Genomic DNA, 22,393 nt, shown 5'->3' with positions numbered 1-22,393 from the left:
TGTATCATTATGTCCCTTTTATTCTCAAAACATACTACCTACAGGTCTTTGCAAAGATTTTCTCTCCTGTAGATGGGGATGCTGTATTATATTAGTCAGTTCGTTAGATTTGCCGGAGCGTGTAGTCTTGGTTTTACTTTTGTATTAATTCAGATAAGTTTTTAAACTCGATACTTCTACAACAATGTCACAGTTTGACTTTTATAGGGATCATAACTACAAACTTTGTATAGTTCTAGTCATCACAATTTCCCAGTTGAATTTAAGAGATAAAGTTTAGAATAACCGTGTTTTAACGTGATTAATACTCGAACAGAGGTTATACCTCCGCGGATAATTTCACGAGGGCGTAGCTCGAGTGGCTTATTCTGCCGACGTATAATTGATTTTGAGTGTATTAATTTAAGTAAAACACGATTTTTCTACACATTATTTCTATTCTAATATACCCTATCAAAGACAGTAGCAAAAAATATGTATAGTAGCTACCTAGCTATCTCGTGACAGAAACATGCCACCATAGAAACGGACTCATTAATTTGCACTTCAGGTGCATCCATCGTTTCCAGAGCATCGTGGGATTTGTGCACCACTTACCGGTTTAAACTGCCTAGTGGTGCTACTGCCACTGACACTTCGAAAGTGGCGCATTGTTCCTGAAAATATGATTTATGGTTGATCTAGATCTATCCGACCCACAAATAGATAACATTTCGATGCCTGGCGATCCCATTTTTTGGTATGCGTCTACTGAACAAGAATTGTTAAATAAGATGACCATAGCAGCCTAATATGCAAAAGAAATCATAAATCCTAAACTCTAATAGCTCTAACTGGATTTCTGTCGAAGTGTCATTGAAAACAGAATGCCAAACAAAGTGACAACAGGCAGGACATTAATTAATACAGATAAGAAACAAACAAGAAAAAGAAGTGATATTATATGGCTTTAAACAGCACCAACCCCCTTTTTTATTTAAGGAACAAATATTCATTTTGTGTTGCCTCTTAATATTGGTGTTTCCATCTAATCAACTCACTGATCCTAATATTTGTTTTTACAATATATTTAGCATTCTTCAAAGTACAGCATGGTCTCACTTTAACTCATTGAAAGTGAAAGTAGGACACGTTGATTTGTAATGATCACGTTTTTCAATTACACTGTCATTTCCACGAGTAAACAATAAAGAAAACACAAAACAACAATTTATTGTGGACTCGTCTGCTGATTAGGGAAACCAGTACGCGCTGTTTAAATAAGAACCACTATCATACTATACAACAGCAGCAACAAAAACAACAATTTATCCATCATAAAAAGTACAAAAAAATCGCTGACCTCAGGCGAAACCGAACTATAATTAGTAATTTGTTTTTCAATTACTGTCAGTTCCATGTGTAAATAATGAAGAAAACACAATATAACAATAAAATTGAGCTATTAAATGTCAACCAAAGGTAGATCTAGCTTTTCTTTTATAAAGTTTACAAATATATCAAAACAAGTTCAAGTTCAAGTTCAAGTTTATTCAACAAATTCTCAATTTGTATATATACAAAAACATGAGACAAATACAAGTAATTAAAGAAAACATTACATATAGTCACGCAAATCAATGAGGGCAACACACACACTCTACAGTAATTTTATCGAATTACAGAATCTATAAGTTCTATTTATAGCAAATTAAGACGGGTTACAGGTTAAAAATAGGTCAGATTATGTCATTCAGAAAAGCGTGTCGATAATGTGTAATTGATGGTAGGCACATGTGCTTGATTGACCATTTATTCGTAACGGGATAACCGTTTTGTTCATAACGGAATTACACGTGGGGAAATAAGGAGTTAAATGATTAAAGTAATTTTACTAGAATTACGTTGTTTAATAAGAACTTTATGATACAAGCCATGTAGAAGAAATTTGTTTCAAAATGTGTAAGGAAAAAAGCGGAAGTAAGATTCTTGATAAGTGCCACAAATTCTGTGTAGTTGTCACTGTGAAATAATATTATTATTATATATTCTTGAAATGGATTTAAAGTGTATGGCTTTGGATATAAGAATCATGGTTGTGGCAGCTACATACACATGTACTTCCGTTTTGACGGATGGCTGACTATATAGGACATGCGACCTTAACCTTTTAATTCTACGAAAAGGATAACTGTTAAATCAATACAATAATACATGTTGATCAATTCAGTTTAACGTTTGAAATCAATATAATAATTTTGGACTTAAAACACTTAACACAACGACCTGTGTTAACCTGACATACTCAGCTGATACTTTACGCTACACAAAGTTTTATACATTTAATGTAAAAAACGCGTAATGGTGATAAATTCAGTGCACGAATGATAAAATTATGCAAAATGCACATTACGTATTGCAGGGACTAGATATACGCTTAAATAGTGGATTGTTAACGAGTAAAATTATGGATGAATTAGTCAAGGTTTTTAAAATGCTTGTTAGATACGATTGATACATTATAATTGTAAACAACAAATAGGAAGTGTTTGTACGAAGATAAATATGGATCAGTCGAAGTCCAGACCAGATACACTTCCAGTTGCAGCTGAGACAGAGCTACCCGGTGCAGATTTTGAAATGTCACTTCCTAAAGATTTTGGACTTCTGTCCCCTGAAACTGTTGTATTTCACCATACAAAAGTGAAAATTGTCCCAGTGTTTGCTCATAGGTCTTCTGCAGACACGAGAGACCAGGGTTCTCAAGCTGATACTGAAACACGCATTCATGCTTCAACAGACACACAGACAGAGTGTGAAATCGGTAATACAAGCAACAAAGACAATATAACAGGTAAATATATTTGTAAATTCTAGTATGAAAAATTAAATTATTATACCAAACAAAGAACTTTTATTACACTTGAAACACCATAATGAGTTGACAAAAATTTAATCATACTGAGTGACAATTTGTAAACAAATATACATCGACACACCTAGTATTTTGTATACTCGTGTACAGGTAATTAACTGCATTGTGACCTACTAAAAGCTGTACTTTATCATAGTGTAAATTTGAAGTAAATCTGTATCAAGGTCGTATTTATTAAAACATACGGTAACATTTAGGCAAACAAAACATTTACATAGTATTGTGTATTAACCGTTTCGTAAGATTAAGAATGTGAAACTTTAATATTAGTTTTGTTTATATAAATGCAGTATTTCAATGATCTTTGTTACAAAGAATAGCCTGAATGCATTATTATGTACACATTTTTTACATGCTTTTTATTTTATTTTCATATGGTTGTTTTGTATTAGTGAAGATTTAAGCTGTGTTTATTATATCAAATGTCATGCCCGAGAGTGCCCAAAATTCTGAATAATGTCTGATCCCTTGACATTAATTCCAGTGGTTTAATATCGTTTTTATATTTCAGAAGAAGAATGTCAGGCTGATGAATATTCCAGAGAGGAGATAATCAGAATAAACCTTGAGCAACACCTGATATACATCAGTCATTGTATCAAACCAGATGATCTGATTTTACATCTGCATTGTTTCTCTGAAGGTATAATTAAAATATTACTTACAATGTATCAGCTTATTTAGATATCATAAGCCTTTTCCCTAGGATCTTTGGTCATGAAGTAAATGTAGGTCATGTTGCGACTACCTGCTTTGAGGACAGGAAAAGAGTCCAGACTGTTGAGCCCGAGCCACCTGGGTACAGCAACCGATCTTTCTGCTAGCCGGGATATCAACTTCAAATATAATATTTGTAAAACCACGTTGATTCAAAAGTACCCTCGAAATGTTTCATCTTTAATATCCATGACTACATATTAAGTACGTTGCTCGTCTTTTTATATGCAAGTTTACCATAACAAAATATCAAAAGAATTATAACAGTGAACATGAGTGACTGTTAATGAAAATCTCAGTACAAAGTATGTATTGTAGGTATTTGAATTCTCAGCTGTGTATCTTTAAAATATGTTATAAAGCTCTATTAGGTTTGCAATGAATATCTTGAAATTCCAAGTAAGTCCATTGGAGAATAGTTCGACCTGTTGAGCTAGTGAAAGTACTGTCATCCTCGTGCCCGCTCGCTTAGCTCAATAGGGAGAGCGCAGATCTACGGACCGCGGGGTCGCAAGTTCGAGCCCTAGGCGAGGCGTATGTTCTCCGTGACGATTTGATATTTAAGACACTATGTCTAAAATCAATCGCCCATCATGTGGGGAAGTTGGCAGTTACTTGCGGAGAACAGGTTTGTACGTGTACAGAATTCAGGAACATTTGTTAGGTTAACTGCCCGCCGTTACATAACTGAAATACTGTTGAAAAAGGCGTTAAACTCAAAACAACCAACCATACTGTCTCACTCTGTCCCTCTGGTCAGATCGCTCTGTGTCTGTACTAGTAGAGGATGAATTATGCGCCCTATGTGGCTGCATTTGAACTATGTAAAGTGCCTTTGAACGTGAAATTGATCATGAAAAGGGCGCTATATAAATCTGGTATAATATATAATTATATATATAATATACTGTCATCCTCAGTAACAGTTTGATTAGTGCGTAATATATATATGTGACTATACGTAGCATTTACATAAACTATTTCAATTTCAAATAAAATTGATTCATTGAATTCCATTTTGTCGAGCCACAGTATAGTACGGTATATATGAAACAAAATTTATATCTTTTACAACTAAATTGACTTTTGTAATAAGAAAAAATAAATGAATTATTATCCAAAATTTACTAGTCAGACAGGTAGTTCTGTGTTACCAACCTGTGGTCTATTTTTGCTTGACATTATAAAGCACTACTGGAAATTAAGTCCGATTATAATGAATTTATTTCAGAACAAAAGTCAGATATTCTCTTGGAGAAAAATCTTATAAAGGCATCAAGAAAGGCTCTAGAAATGTTATTACATGATGTTGAGGAACCAGGGAGATTTGTTGAACTGAGGGATGCTCTTTCTGAAAATGATGGTAACAGCTTTTGCACATTTATTGAAACTGGCCGATATTTAGTTCGACACTAAATTTTGTTTGGCTAAAGTCAAAACTTGAACATGTATTTCCAATATCATGTTATAAAACGCTTACTAGTATCTAATGGCCACAAGTTTTGACAATCGACCTGCAAGCCATTCATTAAGTGTATATTAAAGTAAATATCTTTTAATATGGATGTGCTGTCAGAATCGCAGTATTATATCCACTTTTATACCAGAAATTAAAGCTGAAACGAATGCGTTTATTTATATATGAAAAATATATTTCTATCGCATTTTTACAAGTTTTATTTTAAATGCAACATACCTATGATTTACGTTAAAATGGTGTTCTTTATAAACAATATGAACAACAATGACAATTTTGTATGCTGACTTTTTTATACGAGTAATAATATGACGTGAAAATGCATCATAAATATTTCAGTTTTTTTTACTCTATTTTCAATTGAAAATTTTATTCTATGTATGTGATTTATGTACATGATATATTGATAAATGCTTTTTAAATACTGTCTTACTTGTAGGCTATCCAAAGATTGTGAGTATCCTGGACGGCGAATACAACCCAGAGGATCAGAACTACGTCAAGGTTGTAGAACTCTTTACACCCGAAATAATCGTGCGTCTAGAACCATCAGTGTTATTGCCCCATCTACTGCAAAAAGGCGTTTTCAAACAAATGGATGTAGAAGAAATAAGAGCGGAAGAGAAAAACCATGGGAAGATGAGAGCTGCCTGTGTTTTATTGATGTACTTACCACGTCGCACTGTGGACTGGTTCAGATGTTTCTTGCGGGTCTTGATTGATTGCGACCTTGAGGATATTGCTGAAATGCTTGATCCAGATATGTTCCAAGGTATTAATGTACTGTTACTCTAAAATGTAGTTATTCCCTTTATTTTACTTTTTGAAGACCATTTAAAATGTAAGAAATTGCTCTTGTATTTTATATCTTTAAATAAATATTAAGATGCATAGTTTTAATTCATATATTGCAAAATGCAATATTTATAAAGATAAGAATATGGAAACTTGACAATCAGATATTGAACCCACACAAAACATGCAAAGGTTATATTTTGTAGCTATATCTAATTCAAAACTGTTAATATGTCATATTACTCGGCTTTTTGAGAAATATAAATTATGGCTTTAAATGAATACTCAGTAAATTTAGAACTATTTTATTTCCAGATATCAAACAGGTGCAGACAAATGTACAAAGCCGTGAAACAACTTCCAGTAAAAGTTCAAATGAATCCAGAAGTACAAAACCAAAAGTAGCCCCAAAGCCAAAGTTTAGATGGCCGCCAGATAACCTGAATAATAATACAAGTAAAACGAAGGACAATTTGCGTTTAAATGCAGAATCAAATGAAAACACTGAAACGAAAATTTCCGAAAAAGTAGACGGCGACTTGATGAAAGCTGATAAGGAAGAAGTGATTTATTCTCGAAATAACAAAACAAAGAGTCCTATAGTCGAAGAAGCATCAGAAAATAGTGATGATGTGGTGATCATTTCGGACTACAGTGGCGAAAGATTAGATTATCTCACAGCTAATGTTGCCGAAAGAAAGAAAATAGACAATACTATGGCAGACTGTGATGCAGAAATCCTTTGGCCTGATAAAAAACGAGGGAAAACTCAAATTCTTTTGCGATCTATTTCAAAGGACAAAACGGACGCCACCACATGGTCAAGGAAAAAGAAAGTCTGGAAACGAAACGTTATTGTTACATTTAAAAACCTATTTTTTCAGGTTGCTGTGCCTGAAAACAGGTCCAAGTGTCCATTTTCAAGTATAAGCAAAATCATGTGCGGAAAAAACACTCCATGTAAACAACACATTACACCGATAAGAAATAAACAATTTGGTAAGAGACAAACCGCCGAAACACATGAAAGCGCCGGCACGACGAAGTCAGACACATGTTTTTCGTTTGCAAAAGTTGGAACGGCACCAGAAACAGAGTTGCGTTTTGTGAGTAGAAACGCTAAAACGGCATCCAATGAAGAACCAAATGCATCAGAACTAGAGTCAAATCGTGCAAATAGAAATTATCAAACACTAGCAAATGAAATGATTCATGAATCAGAACCAGACGTATTCAGTTCAGAGGAAATGCAAAGATATACAATATGTAAAATGACATGCGGAAGACGTATCTCAGTTATGAAAGGATCATTAGTGGATCTTAGAGTAGATGTAATGGTGAACACGACAGACAAGGCTCTTTCATTAACAACAGGACTTGCAGAGACCATTAGTAAGAAAGGTAGGCATGCATAATTCTTTAACTGACAGGTCTTGACATTATTTAAAATAGCAAAATGCTGATAAAACTCTTATGCTAAAATATCATACAAGGGAATTTAAGAGTTGAGATGCAAAACACGCATCTGACAGTGTATTTTGATCAAAGTCTAAACAAGAAACCTTTTTTGCTTTTAGGTTTGGCCTAGGAAATACACAGAAGATGCAATTGTCTTATGTTGGGGTTTCACACTTATTTCGTACAGTTTTACGTTTAATGACACTTCTGTTTTATACTATTTTTTCTCTATTTAACTCGTCTATATCATTATTTTTAATAATCAAATCTAAAACGTTTTCTTTGTATTGAAATGGTTGGTAAAATGTCGGGCTCTTGTTGAAATGTTTCAAAATTCAGATACCTTGAAATTACTTTGCTGTTTAGTCCCTCTTACAAATTCTTGGATATGATTCTTAAATAATATTTTTATAGGAGGAGAAAAGATAAGGACTGCGTGTTACAAGTATTTTCAAAAACAAGGAAGCATAGATGAGGGAGAAGCATTTGTGAGTGAGGCTGGCAGCCTTCCTGCTAAACATGTGGTGCACGTAAATAGCCCAATTAAGAGAGAAGAGACAGAAGACGAGCTGAGATTACTCAGACAAACAGTCATGAATGCAATGATGCAAGCTTCAGTTAAAAACGCACAGACAGTCGCATTACCAGCAATCAGTTGTGGAATTTCTGGGCAAGTTTGCTTACTGTATATACACTATGCTTTAAAACATTTAGTCCGTTATAAGAATGGGTCAATTTAAATACCTTGTAATGTCAAACATCTTATTTATTGTAAACTCGGTCAAGACATTTCGGAACACCATTTGCTTAGTAAATTTTAAAATTGTTATGTACACACACTGTCTTGCAGTCGGTGGACTTTCCCCTTAATGTTAATCTTTTACTGTTTGTTCCTAAGTCAGAAAACACTTTGAACGAGTGCTATTAGAAAAAGAACACCAGTCAGGCAGTCAAACAAGTAGAATTTTGATGCAATGTGAGCTAATTTTGAAGTAAAAAAATCGTCTATTATCTTAAAATCTTAAAACGTGTTTTTTTTCCAGTATGAATTTAAAGCGTCAGTTTTCTGGCTTCGCTAAAACTATTTAATCGGGAAGCTAGTAGGTACTTTGAACACATCGCTTTAAATATGAACCACTTGAAGTGCTGGTTACTTTCCGTATACTATACGAAATGTACCGAAAATCAGCCGAAGATTAAGATATTCTGTGCACCGCCCATGTAATCAGCATGCATTTGGCAGTTCAATAAAATAGAACAATAAAACAAATCTAACTTGTTATCTTAGTACATGAACTTGGTACATTCTCAAATATCAACCTATGACTTTCATTGCATAATCATCTGAACTGTGATAAATTATTTAACTGATACTGTGTCGGCATAAGAATGGTAGGTGATACTTGCACTTAAAACATACTAGGCAGAGATACATATGTTATTAAAGCTGTACGAATGTACGCAAGTCACGATAACTCAGTGGTCATCGTCAGTAGCTTGAAACTGTACACAGTGTCTGTGTTTCCCCCCCCCCACCCCACAAATTTCAACAAACACTTTGTACATGTACATTTTTATCCAATATTTCCTTCGTTTATTTTCACAAGTATTATTTTAACTTTTATCTCTTTTTGTTTTAAATTTCTCATTTTTTATGTATTTTATGTTTTTTTTATTCACAGTTCATTTCACTACATTACAAATTTCATAAATATAAATTACAACTAGCTAAATCCATCATTCAGTTTCGCTCGCGGTGTCGGTACTGCCGTCATCGGAGTCGTATAAATCATATAAACAATTAAAAATGATAAATAAAAATGTTCATGCTAATGGGCTGGAACCAGCGATTTCCCGCATACGAGCCATGTGCTGTAACCACTGAGCCACAGATACGAACGACGAGTACGTGTTTCACTTACAATACTAATAATGATATTTAGACACTTAACCAAAATTTCTTTCCGTAAAAGATACATATAGCACCGAAATTCGGCCGAATATTATAGCGAGCATAGCTCGCGAGCAATTGCGCGAAGCGCAATTGCGAGCGCGTAGCTCGCCTTACGGCAATGTGTAACAAAGGTGTGCCGAATGGGGCAAAGTGATGTAGCTGAAAAATTTTCCTCTCGTCTGGGCGCCGCCATTTTGGGTGCCGCCATTTTGTTCTACTTCCGTCAAAGTCGGGAAAATTGATGTTTTTTTTTTTTTAATTTTATATTTGAGTTACAATCTCTATGTTCATTAGGTGTCTTTATTTTTAAAAAAGTTATGTTATGGAAATAATTTCAATTTTGCTTTTATTTTACAAAGTGCGTGTCCCTAGAGGACAGGTGCTCACAGGAAATGCTTTGTTGGCAGTGAATACAGAACTTCATTTGATTGCTGAATATTATCCATCACTCAAAAATAATGCAAGAAAGATTTCCAGTTGGTAGAAAAAAATATGATTTTCTTTTAAAAGATCAAGCATTGGCCAGAAAATGGGTTAAAATGTCATAAATAAGCATTAAGCCATAAAAACGCCACAAACCGGTAATGATGTCACCGTGACACCGGTTTTCCATAAATTTTGCAACGTATGATATTCGCTGTTACAGGTATAATGACACTAAATTTTTGTTTCTTTTCAAGTGAGGTTCTCGGAACTGTTTTAAGCAGTGAATAGTTTCTTTGCCGTTTAAGCTACGCTCGCTCAGAGGCTTTGCCTTTTTCATATTAATATCGAATGTATGCACATTTGACAGGTTAAAAAACAGCAGAATACCACCGTTGAAGTTGAAACTTTCTTTCTTTGTTTCTTGTTTTGATTTTTATCTCTGCCTTGATCTTAAAATGATTTTGTTTTATAGATTTCGAACTAAGACGGCAACAAGACATATAGTGCGTGCAGTGAGAAACTTCTTCCGTGAGGAGCCTTCGTGTAGCCTGAAGCACGTGTATCTCGTAGACATTAATCCACAAACCGCTAAAAGGTTTCACGAAGCGTTGTGTTGTGAATTCGAAAATGACACGAACTGTGTTGTAGAGGCGTTGGAAGAATCTTTATAAAAAATAATATATGCAATGTGCAATGCGAACATTTTGCATTTTGATGCCATATTGTGTTCAGGTAGTGTGTGAATAGGTGGATTGCCGCGATGAAATCTTTGCATACAAAGGCACTGAGTTAACAGTTATTTGAATGTGCAATCTTCTGATCCAATTATTGACCTTATTCATGAATTAGGTTAGACATGCTGGAAGCCATCCTTTTTGTTCTCTGAGGTTCAGGTTACTCAGTGTTAATATTGTCAAGATCACTGGAAGGTATATGGTCAAACTCGTTATGTATGGGAACATGTTTAAATGTTTGAGATTCTAATATATACGTTTCTAATATATACGTAGAACTGAAAAACTTCTTTACCATTACTGTTATATTGCAATAAAGTATCTGTTTTTGTACATACTGGCTTACATAACATTACTCTATATTTAAGTCGCAGGTCCACGGCTATATGATACGTGTTTATTGGGCTAGTAAGTCAAACTTTTAAAAATAAAACTGAAAAATTATTTTTAGATGTCATGAAATAAAACACTATAAAATGACTTGCCGGTCCATAGTCAAAACTTCGGACCTCGGGCAGTAGTTTTGACTGTGATTACTGTATATATCGCATGATAATCGTGTCGCCGGGCCATAGGTTTTTCTGTATGACCGGTCTATATTTAACACATGTTTACTCAGCTAATAAGCAAAAAAAAATTAAAAATAAAACTGTGAATATTGATTTCTTATGTCGTGTAATAAAAACACTTATCAAAAGGTTTGACTGTCATTAGACAACACTATTGGCATATGACTTATACCTGTGTCGGTGCGACGTTAAACCCGACAAAAACAACACTTTTGGCGAACGGACCTCGGGCAACTGACGGGCAAGTCATTTAGAAAGTGTATATTATATAGAAGACGATGGAAAGATTATGTTTTTTTTTTTTTTTTTTTTTTTTTTACAAAATTTCAGTTAAGCTTCTACAAGAACCAATTTGGTTTAAATATTCATTTATAGGGCGTAGATATATGTTGTTGCAGGTGTGCATTTATTAATACGGTAAAATGTAAAAATAAACCAAATCATGCCAGAAATGTTCTGGCATTAAATCCCAAAAATTATACCCGTTACTTACTGATTCATTTTCACTCTGTTATTACTATGGACTTATTTCAAACTTGAAATACGAGGGTCATTCTAAAAATAATGACAATCGCCTGCTTCCGTAGAAGTTTGACACGCAATATATTCATGATTTACATGGATGATACATTAATGATTCTTTTACAATCCTGCAAAATTTTATCAATTGTTTTTTTTTCAAAACTATCATTTATTTAGATATTTAGTTTTGTATCAGGTGTAGTCATATACACTAAGCAAAATACATGTAGCTATGAAAAGCGAAGAAAAAACAGAAATTAGAGCGTACATGTACATCAGAGAACGTTCTTCTTTAGAAATACATGTAAGGCAGATACTCAGTGAACTGCATACTTTATATGACAAGTCTGCATTATCAGAGAAAACTGTTTACAGATGGGTACGTTAATTAAAATAGTGATCAGACAGTCCTGAAATATAGAGCTCGTCCTGGCAGACCCAAAACAACAGTGACGTCAAAGAACATTGTCACTGTATGACGTGTGGTTAATGAAGACGCGAGGTAGCATCTTTTGTTGGCATATCAACTGAGAGAACTCACGAGATTGATTCTCACCAAGCACTTGGGTTTAAAAAAGGTTTGTGCCCGATAGTTTCCTCACATATTAACGGCGGAGCAAACACCCTTTAGATCAATTGTATTAAAAAACGCTGAAAAATTCACAGCTCCTAATAGGAAACGAGGCATGGATATACTTTAATTAGCCACAGCGTCGCGTTGACAACAGACAGTAACCGTAGACCAGTATTTGAAAAAAAACAGCTAGAAGTGTCAAAGGGTTTCGTATTCCATCTTCTTTAACTCAAGAGTAACTCTTCATCATCATCGTCATCTTCAGTAATCGCCTCACTCTAGAAGAGTATATTCGCGACTTGTACAAATTCCTACTCCTCACTGGAACGTTTTATAGAGACAAAGTACTGAAAGCTGTTAAACAATAATACAAAACAAATATGTCCGAGGACTGGTCTTCGCGGTCTCCAGTTGATCCATGACAACGATGCGGCTCACAGAAGTGCCATCGTTGAAAAGTTTCTGAGCAATGAAAAGCGGTACAAATCAATCATTCCGCTTATTCACCAGACCTGACCTAAGTTATTTTACTTTTATGTTCTATAACCTTAGGACGACCAGCACATATTTATGCAATCTCGCCGGGCATATGTATGTTTTTGACAACACAGAAAATGACGTCACTCGACCTTCAGCTATTTCCGTAAAGTAAATAAAATGAAAGTAGAAATGCTCAACTTGAAAACGAAAGCCGCATTTTGATTCGTAGATAGTCAGGGGTCACGCGCAGGGGTCACCCCGTCTAAATGTATGCGCATGGACTTTTTTTTTTTTTTTTTTTTTTTTTTTTTGCTATTGGGGAGCCAATTTTCAGCACTTTATTACGAATTGAAATTACCTGGGCTTTAGTACAGCATGTCAGCTTTTAATCTATGAAACAATATTTGAGCTCTGGATAAACAGAAATCCCACAGGGGTCCGTAACGGACCAAGGGTACATTGATAATTTTGGAACTTCATCAAATCGCTCAAAATGTCATTTTTGATGTTGTCTGAGAGTGTCAGTATATGCCTCAGATGTAAGATATAACCGTATTTGAGAGCTGCAGACCTAGACACTTCGGAATTATTTTCAAAATAAGTTTCGTGTAATAAATGTTGTTTCTACGGAAGCGTGAAAGGGCCATCAGACGCTAATACGTTTTAGTACGTTAAGGCTGCGGAAAGGATATAGACACTGGACACAATTGCAATTTTGCATGCATTGCAAACCCCCTGAAATATCTGAACTCGACAGAACTAGATCTATTCAAGAGAAAAATTTCAAAAATTCCATCCACCATAAACATGGGGTTGACCGGCTCTTTTTTCCACCATTTTGAACCAAATCACATGCGTATGAAGGATACTCTCTAGATGGCCGCAAACAGGCAAAACTTGACCTATCAAAAAGCCATGTTATGCATATTCTGATATGTATCCACTAGTTCGTATCTCCACTATTCAATTATGCCATTTATTGCAGGTCTTTCACTCAAACATTAACCAATATTCACCATCAAACAGAGGAATTGTCCGCGAAACCACTTCCTTATGGCCATCTGAGTCCTTGTGACTTTTTCCTGTTTCTAAGTCTGAAAAAGTGCTGGCTGGGTGCAAAAATTTATTGAATAAAGCACTTGGGAGAGGTATTTTTCACTTACTTAAGAACATGCCAAGGGGAGACTACTCTGCAGCGTTCATCGCATGGATTTCTCGACTGCTGAATGCGTATATCAAAGCGAATTCTTTGAAAGGATAAACTAAATTTGAAGTATGAACACAGACTGTGCACCATACTCCAGCACAATATACTGCTAGCAAACTATGTTTCATTTAGAGTCTTATTTGGGCTGACTGCGGTAGGTGAGCTGACTCTCAACATTGCACGGAAACCTAGGTGAAAACCTCCGCAGTACTCGAAAGCCTCAGTCTGTTTCATTGTTTCTTATTGTAAGACAGACACGTCAAGACGGACAGACTTGAACCATTTGCTTACTGTATAATGGTAGCGGTCAAAATGAAAAGTTATAATTCAGTTTGAAGACCTGAACAGACTACTCAAGTTTAATTAAGATGTACAACTTTATCGGCTTATTAGCTTTGAATAACGAAATAGAGAATAATAGGTTAGTGCCGTAGATGAGAAAGTTTATCTGGCGAGGTGGAGGAGGTTATCGGGTGAGCCGAAGGCGAACCTGATAACGTCCGGAGCCGAGCCAGATAAATTTTCTCCATCTTAGGCACTAACCTATTATTCTATTTATCTTGTCATTACTTCTTTTTCCGATATTTGGCAATTTATTTTACAAAAATAAGTGTGCGACAACCGCTTTAATGACGTCATATTCGTAATGGCCTCACTTATATAATGACGTGATTACCGGCAAAATCGCAATAACTTCTTCGTTTTTGAATAAAAACTCATTATTTGACCAACTCATTTTCTTAGTTCGGACATTTCCAACACAATGATGATGGTTTCGTTGCAAAATTTCTTATGACAACAATATCGATCATAAGGTCACATGATCAACTGACCGTATATCACTGGTCACATGATCAACTGACGGTATACGGCACCCTGATATCGGGTCGAAAATACTGCAAGTGACAGGATAAATATTTTTAAATGGGTTACACTGAAAAAATAAGTCTGGCTTTCATACAAGATAAATAAGCCTTCAGAAAACCTCTACCCCGCTCCCTCCCAGAAATTGAAATGGTCAGTTCCTTATAAGAATCACACTTTTGCATTCTCTTGCTCTAGAAAATCTTAACATATTACTTGATTTATGTGAATAATGTTTCGATTATATAAAAAAACAACAACAAATAATGATTTGTTATTTAACTTAACATACTAAAATATCAATACTGCGTTTAGTTATTTTCTATCCCTGTAATAATTAAAAATAAATTGCACACCACGGTCTCTACACTAAGTAAGACCAAAGGTTAAAATGTGTTGTTTTCGACATAAATGTGAAAATAATAGTATTTGCCCTCTTTTTGTAACATTATGATTGATTTTATCATGCCATATTGTCTTGCTTAAAAGTTCATATTTCTATTATTATTCTAAACAATAGTTTACGTCCTTTTTATGGTGCGTATGTTTAAATCTTTTTAATATCTGCGGCTAAAGTAGCAAAATGTGCACTGTTTCCAGAAATATGACTGGATGCTGGAGAGGTGAATATGACACTTGCTGTGGGCTCAGATAGAACTAAACTGATTAGTCTTCTCACGCTAAATAAGGAACCTTAAACTAGTGAAACACCTAACGGTGTTCGATTGTAGTGTCCATTTACACATAATAATGTTTAATATACCAACCTGTCTTCATGATAAGTTTAGCACAAGAACTATTAATACTTTAAATTGGTTTTCAATAATTCAAGCTCAATAGACTTAACATAAAAAGACGTAGATGCACCCTAAATATTCGGAATGAACCCATCTACTTGTTCCATACGTTCTTTGAGAGGCAGGCGAATTATTTTCCTTGTTTTTACTAATTAACAATGTTTCTAGGAGCTGGTAGGATTCTCAATTCCGTTATTTAATTTTCAATGACAAAAAGCCTTTAGACAAGCAGTCTCAATTTTCTTTGTTTCCAGTGTAAATGAAAACTATCACCATCTTCAGTTAAATTTCTAGTAGTGAAATGCAGAAATGACAAGACGACAATCAAATTAGGAAAATTACGCTTTGCATCATATTTGTATCTCTGCTGTGCGTATTTGGTACTCTTATCATGTTTGGTATTGCTTCTTTCCATGCCCAGTTTAAATTCTCTTAGTTTAGCTCTACTTGCGGTTGATGTAGACCCTAAAAACATTTGAACATATACTTTTTTTTGATATAAAAATATTGTGTTATATATGTGTGGAAACTTGATTATGGTGGTGTTATGATTTTGTTCCTTGTTATTGCGTCAATATCGTGCCGTGTATACGTAATGTAATAAAAATTGTCGACACCGTTACAGTCGAAACCGTTATGTGTCCAGTCTTTTAGTAACGGAGTTGTCAGTGTCGTAAATGGTGTCACTAGTTTTGTAATTATATTTAGGCGGCCAGTATACCTAACCACCGTTCCTGGGAAGAACCACTTCTAGACGCCAAACCTCCATAAGAAACTGCCAAGGAGGTTTGGCGTTTAGTACTTGTTCTTCCCAGGAACGATGGTTAGATAAACTGCCCGCCTAAATATAATTGAAATACTGTTTATAATTATGCAAAGTATATTAAAACAACTTTAGTATCGAACAATCAGGTCTAAAAATTATCCATTTACTAGAGTTCATTTTACAAATGTTTAGAACATTTCAAAATTGTATACAATTTATATTCTGAAATAATAATAGTTTGTCGAACAATTACGTCTTGTATCAGATCAATTGAGAGTAGCAAATTTTAAACATGTTTAGAACATGGACTGACGTGTTATAATTTCTAATCAGAAACTACGGCAGTATATACATCGAACATCAATGACTGGTATCAGTTAGCTGGTATCGTAAATTCCTTTTTATACACATTTTGAGAACATTATGCAGAGGTTAGGGGTCTTGTTGGTTCCTCCCAACTTAGATCCAGTTGTAATATACAGTCAGTCGCATGTGAAAATAATGATGTTTATAAAGCTTCAATATCTTATCGTTCAGTAGCATGCTTTTCTAGATTAGCATTAGTTAACGTTGCGGTTAATTTGTATCAATTAATATAACAGAGAAATTTTCTAATATTCCAATCCGACTTTGAGTGCTGTACAAAGCCTACTCTCCTGGCTAGTATAATGAAATGAGCATTTGTTTGAAACAAAGTAATAACTGTTTTATAATTTTATATAATCAACACATCTTAAAACTAACGATTTAAACAACAAACAGAAACTTCGAAATTCGGACTAGAAATGTAATGTATGGATGGATAGGCTTGTGATTTTTTCAACATTTCAGCTAACAACAGTTATACAAAAGGCGTTACCAGTACAGAAATAATTTTCAATTTACTTCATGCCAAGCGTTCCATAATATCCCCCTTATATATATTTTTAGTAATAACTTACAAAAGAAGTGATTTTGTATGTTTATATATGAGCTTTTGCTAAACACAGAATGGAACATAATCAAATAATCATCGACATGGGCACAGTGGGACAATTAACTTGACCCTTGCCAGTACGTCCATGGCCAAAGCATACTGTTCGCTAACGGTGTCTCTAATTGCAATAGGCTTTGAAAGCTAATAGCATGGATCCTGATCAGACTGCGCGGATTGTTTAACAATTTCAGTAACGAATAAGTTATTGCAGTTAAACTTGGAAATTCAGAAAGCTAAGATTGAAGTTGTATTTTAGATCGCAAATGCGCTATGTTGGTTTTCTCATGGTGCGGCTCATATATTGATTGAATGTTTACTCAATCAATATATAGTAAATGGGTACTGGATTTACTTTTGAGTCCTGACTGTCTATTGATGTTTTTTTTATCATACATAGTATCATTATTGGCCAAACAAATAATTATGTCGAATGTCTATGATTGTTATCATATATTTTTCGGCGTAGCTGAATAACATGGATTTTGACCTATATTTTGTAGTAAGCGGGGCACGGAACAGGTGCGCGCTGAAAAGATAAACCAATTATTACTAAGTCTTAAATAACATTGAATATTAGAAGGCACATATTAAACAAAAATGATTTATTCTAACTTTATTCTAACTTTAAAGCCTTTAGTAATTTATCATCTCAAGAGAAATCGAAAGTACATTTCTTTCCCCGTTGCGTACCTCGCTTTCATTCTCAAATGAAGATGTTTTCCTTTCGATTTGCAAATTTTTTCAATTTTTATTTTAAATGTCTGCTCTGACCAATAAAATGGCATGAGATTAAACAACACAAACGAGAAAAATAAGTTTCACTAGAATAAAGAAGCAGGAAAGAAATCAAAGTGCAGAAAAGAAAGCAATTTATGTCGGACATCACTTTGAAAATTCCTTTTCAGTTTGATGAATGCGTCAGAAAGAAGGTTTCTTTTTTCGTGTGTTATAATTTAATTTTCTATTTTATTTTAAATATTGACTTTTTATATTGTTGGCATTGTTTTTGCCACATTTATTATCCATGATAGGGGGTATGGATCTTTTATTCCAACGAAATTCCGGAAACTGCTTTAAGTTAATTTATGCTAATTTTTAAACCTTTTTATTGTGTTACTTTTATTGGTACTGTATATAAATAAGTTATTTACGAGTTATACTATATATATTTAATATATATATCCGTAAAGATTGTTTATCTTTAGTTTTATTATCACTAACTGCGACAACGTTTCGGTCCAGGGCCTTTATCAAGTCACATGCACAATTCTTAGATTACATACTTTGCAATTATTCTGGCTAACAAATACATAAGTAACGTTATATGGAATCACGGAAGTGACGTTTACGTAAAGAATACAATCGACGTACTTCCGCCAAAATTGGGGTACATACTTTCTACTTAAAAACCTGCGCTACATATAGAAAGTTCTAGGTTTCCACAAGAAAAGTCTTATTTAGAAATTAAAAAATAATATGAACTTAGGTGCTACCTAGAAGGCAGAGCTCCCTTGAAAAATCACCAGTGCCCCTTGAAAATTAAAGGAGTGCTGCTGGAATGACCTGGAATTATGGATCCGTTTTAGAAGTTTATATTCTTTAAGATCTATTAAAATTTTCATGAATTAATGATAATTCCTGATTTCTGAATGAATGTCTAAGAATGCATTAAGATTAAATCTAAAGAAAGTTACAGTTCTTTTTAGAAAGAAGAATGTGTCCAATTTTAAGGCAAAATACTGCTATGATAGACCTCTGGTATGGGAGAATGAAAATCATTTACATGTACAAAGCTTGTTTAAAAACCAAAAGACTAGCTTTGTACATGTAAATGATGAGAATTTTACCCAGAGAAAATCACTTTTTTGCCGAAATTCTCGAAAACTTCTGTTTTATTTACTGAACTGCGAAGTTAACAAGTTAACATTTTTATGGTTAATCTTTTAGCACAACTGATATAGAATAGGAATGGTAGTTACTAGTAGGAGCCTTTTTGATGTTTATTGATAATTCATAGTCAATAGTTTTTAGCTCGACTATTCATAGAATAGTAGAGCTATTGGACTCGCCCATGCGTCGGCGTCCGCGTCGGCGTCTGCGTCGGCGTCCGCGTCCGCGTCCCGATTTGGTTAAGTTTTTGTATGTAAGCTGGTATCTCAGCAACCACTTGTGGGAATGGATTGAAACTTCACACACTTATTCACAGTGATAAACTGACTTACATTGCACAGGTTCCATAACTCTGTTTTGCTTTTTTACAAAATTATGCCCCTTTTTTGACTTAGAAATTTTTGGTTAAGGTTTTGTATGTAAGCTGGTATCTCAGTAACCACTTATTTACTGTGATAAACTGACTTACATTGCACAGGTTCCATAACTCTATTTTGCTTTTTTACAAAATTATTCCCCTTTTTCGACTTAGAATTTTTTTGTTAAGGTTTTGTATGTAAGCTGGTATCTCAGTACTCACTAATGGGAATGGATTGAAACTTCACACACTTGTTCACTGTCATGATCTGACATGCGCAAAGCAGGTCCCATAACTTTATTTTGCTTTTTTACCAAATTATGCCCCTTTTTCAACATAGAAATTTTTGGTTAAGTTTTTGTATGTAAGCTGGTATCTCAGTATCCACTAATGGGAAAGGATTGAAACTTCACACACTAGTTCACTGTCATGATATGACATGCAGTGCAAAGGATCAATAACTCAACTTTGCATTTTACAAAATTATGCCCCTTTTTCAACTTAGGAGTTTTTGGGTTAAATTCTTATATGTAAGCTGGTATCTCAGTACCCACTAATAGGAATGGATTGAAACTTCATACACTTGTCCACTGTCATGAGCTGATAAACACTTTGCAGGTTCCATAACCCTATTTTACTTTTTTACTAAATTATGCCCCTTTTTCGACTTTCTTATTCATTCAAGCGACAAGGCTGTTAAATAGTCGAGCGTTGCTGTCCTCCGACAGCTCTTGTTTTCCTAGTAATAAACTCTGGTCAGTGATCTTTAAGCTTGTGGATGAAATATATGTTAACAGGGAGAAGAGAAGTTTGTGCTTTTCACAGCTCAATGCCTGTAAATTTTGATCCAAAAACCTTTTTTTAAAAAAAAGTTTTATCTACTGACTACTGTAGGCTACAGACAGTACTACATTGGAACCTGACATCACTAACAAAACACTTGTTAAATATCACATGAATGACTTTATTTCTTCTACAATACTTTCAAAACCCATAATAAATAAAATATAAAAAAACTGAAATAAAAAAGAAATTTAAAAAAAAAAAGACGCTTCTGGTGAGAATCGAACTCCCGACCTTTGGACTTCAACGCGACCTCGCTAACCACTGCACCAGTGTGGAAGTATGACGTCATCAACACAACGTGACGAAAAGCGTTTCACATTGAAAATATTGTATTTTACCTTTCTTTCTTCGTAGAAAATGTATTTAGCACTAAATTCTTATTATCAGGCGCTCATTTACATTTTTATTCAACGTTCAAAGCAGTAAGCGAAACGCTTTTGTCAACTGTAAACAGCAAGCGTCTATTGACGTCTTACTGATTAATTACTATGAGCATTGCGTACTGGAAGAAACCCGAACAACACCGATTCCAAAAACTTACCACGAATTTTCAACTCGATAGTAATGTCTGTACGCAGTTTTATTCATTTTCTTTTTCACACGTCTAACCGTAATGCGACGCTGTCGGCGCCGCTTCGCGGCGCCGGTAGCTCTGCTAATAATAAAGGGAGGTAATTATTCAATGATGTATCTGAATTATTTTTTTGAAAAACTTTATCTTTTTATGTAAGTCTTAGATAATCGTTAAATTTATCATTATTATAATAGGTGGACCGGTGGTCTAGTGGTAACACGCTTGACTGTCAATCCAGAGGTCCGGGGTTCGAATCAATGGAAGTTTCTGAGATGCTCTTGAGTGTATCCCACCTAACTAGAGGCCTGTACTGGTTCTTCCCAGGAAGGATGTCTTCGCGTGTATCGGTGCTATACACCGGGCACGTTAAAGAACCAAACTGTCTATTTGTAAAGAGCTAGGCTAAGTTAGCCAGACACGTTTGTATCTAAAACGTTCTCTCTCTCTGTCTGTTCTGGGGCTTTATCTCACTCTGTCCCTCTGGTCAGATCGCTGTGTGTGTGTACTAGTAGAGGATGAATTTCGCGCCCTGTGTGGCTGCGTTTGCTATATGTAAAGCGCCTTTGAACGTGTTTATCATGAAAAGGGCGCTATATAAATATGGTATAATAATAATAATAATAATAATAATAAGAAGAAGAAAATGAAAATTAACAGGAAAAAAATAGATAAAGGAGACTTGTGTTTTTGTATTGATAAACCGGTATAAAATCTACTACTCTTACCAGGTTGCAAGATTTGCTCTATACATAAAAGAGTTGAAATTGTGTAACATTAAAATGCGTATTACAAATGTATTCTTTGATATAACAGAAATAAATAATGTCATCGATATTTAACTGTGTGTTATTAACAACTAGAACATTTAACTTTATAGTTATTACCATAGTTTTTACTAATATCATCAGCATTTAATTAACACATTATATTTGAAATCTGAGTGGGAAAATGCACATATTATCCATAGGGATATTATTTTGTTTAAACATACTACATTACTCTTTTGGTAATCGACACCAACCTTATTACACAGTACGTACGTCTGGAACACAAACATCTGTAAACAGTGTCTTATATTTTTAGGTTTAATTATAGTCAAACCTTTTACAATTGTCACCTAACAATAAGGCAAAAAACTGGCCTTTGAACCAAGGTGACTTGCATTCTAAAGTATCCTTGCTCTATTATCTCGATGTAGGTTCTTTAGCAATATTAGAACAATGGTCTTTCTTGAGAGGTGGCTGATTACACAACATTGACCGTTTGTCCTTCCAAATTACCAGTTGATCAGTATATGACTGTATAAAGTGGTAAAGGTGTTTATAGTAGTGAACTGTTCAGTCAATATTCTTGCTGCGTATTCAGAAGTTGTTCTCCTAAGAAAACAACAACAGCAACAATACTCTCTAAGTAAGTACACCATTTTAATCGTCAACATACCTTTCTTTTTAAACTGTGAGTTTCACGCCCCTAGGTGGGATAAAATGATGTTTAT

The 22,393-nt window shown here is 34.5% G+C and overlaps 1 protein-coding gene across 1 annotated transcript; it reads left to right on the top strand.

Annotated features, from left to right (window-relative positions):
• The first annotated feature begins 1,730 nt into the window (after window positions 1-1,730).
• On the top strand, window positions 1,731-10,808 carry LOC123549651 (uncharacterized). Its single transcript, XM_045337910.2, has 7 exons — window positions 1,731-2,833; window positions 3,426-3,557; window positions 4,863-4,994; window positions 5,548-5,880; window positions 6,219-7,304; window positions 7,776-8,031; window positions 10,214-10,808. The coding sequence occupies exons 1-7, from the start codon at window positions 2,545-2,547 to the stop codon at window positions 10,410-10,412; spliced, it is 2,427 nt and encodes an 808-aa protein (XP_045193845.1). The 5' UTR covers window positions 1,731-2,544; the 3' UTR covers window positions 10,413-10,808.
• Window positions 10,809-22,393: the final 11,585 nt, after the last annotated feature.

Source organism: Mercenaria mercenaria, chromosome 6 (genome assembly GCF_021730395.1).
Source record: "Mercenaria mercenaria strain notata chromosome 6, MADL_Memer_1, whole genome shotgun sequence".
Classification (NCBI taxonomy): Eukaryota; Metazoa; Mollusca; class Bivalvia; order Venerida; family Veneridae; genus Mercenaria; species Mercenaria mercenaria.
Note: the sequence above shows the minus strand (reverse complement) of the source record. Positions and strands in the feature narration are given on the sequence as shown.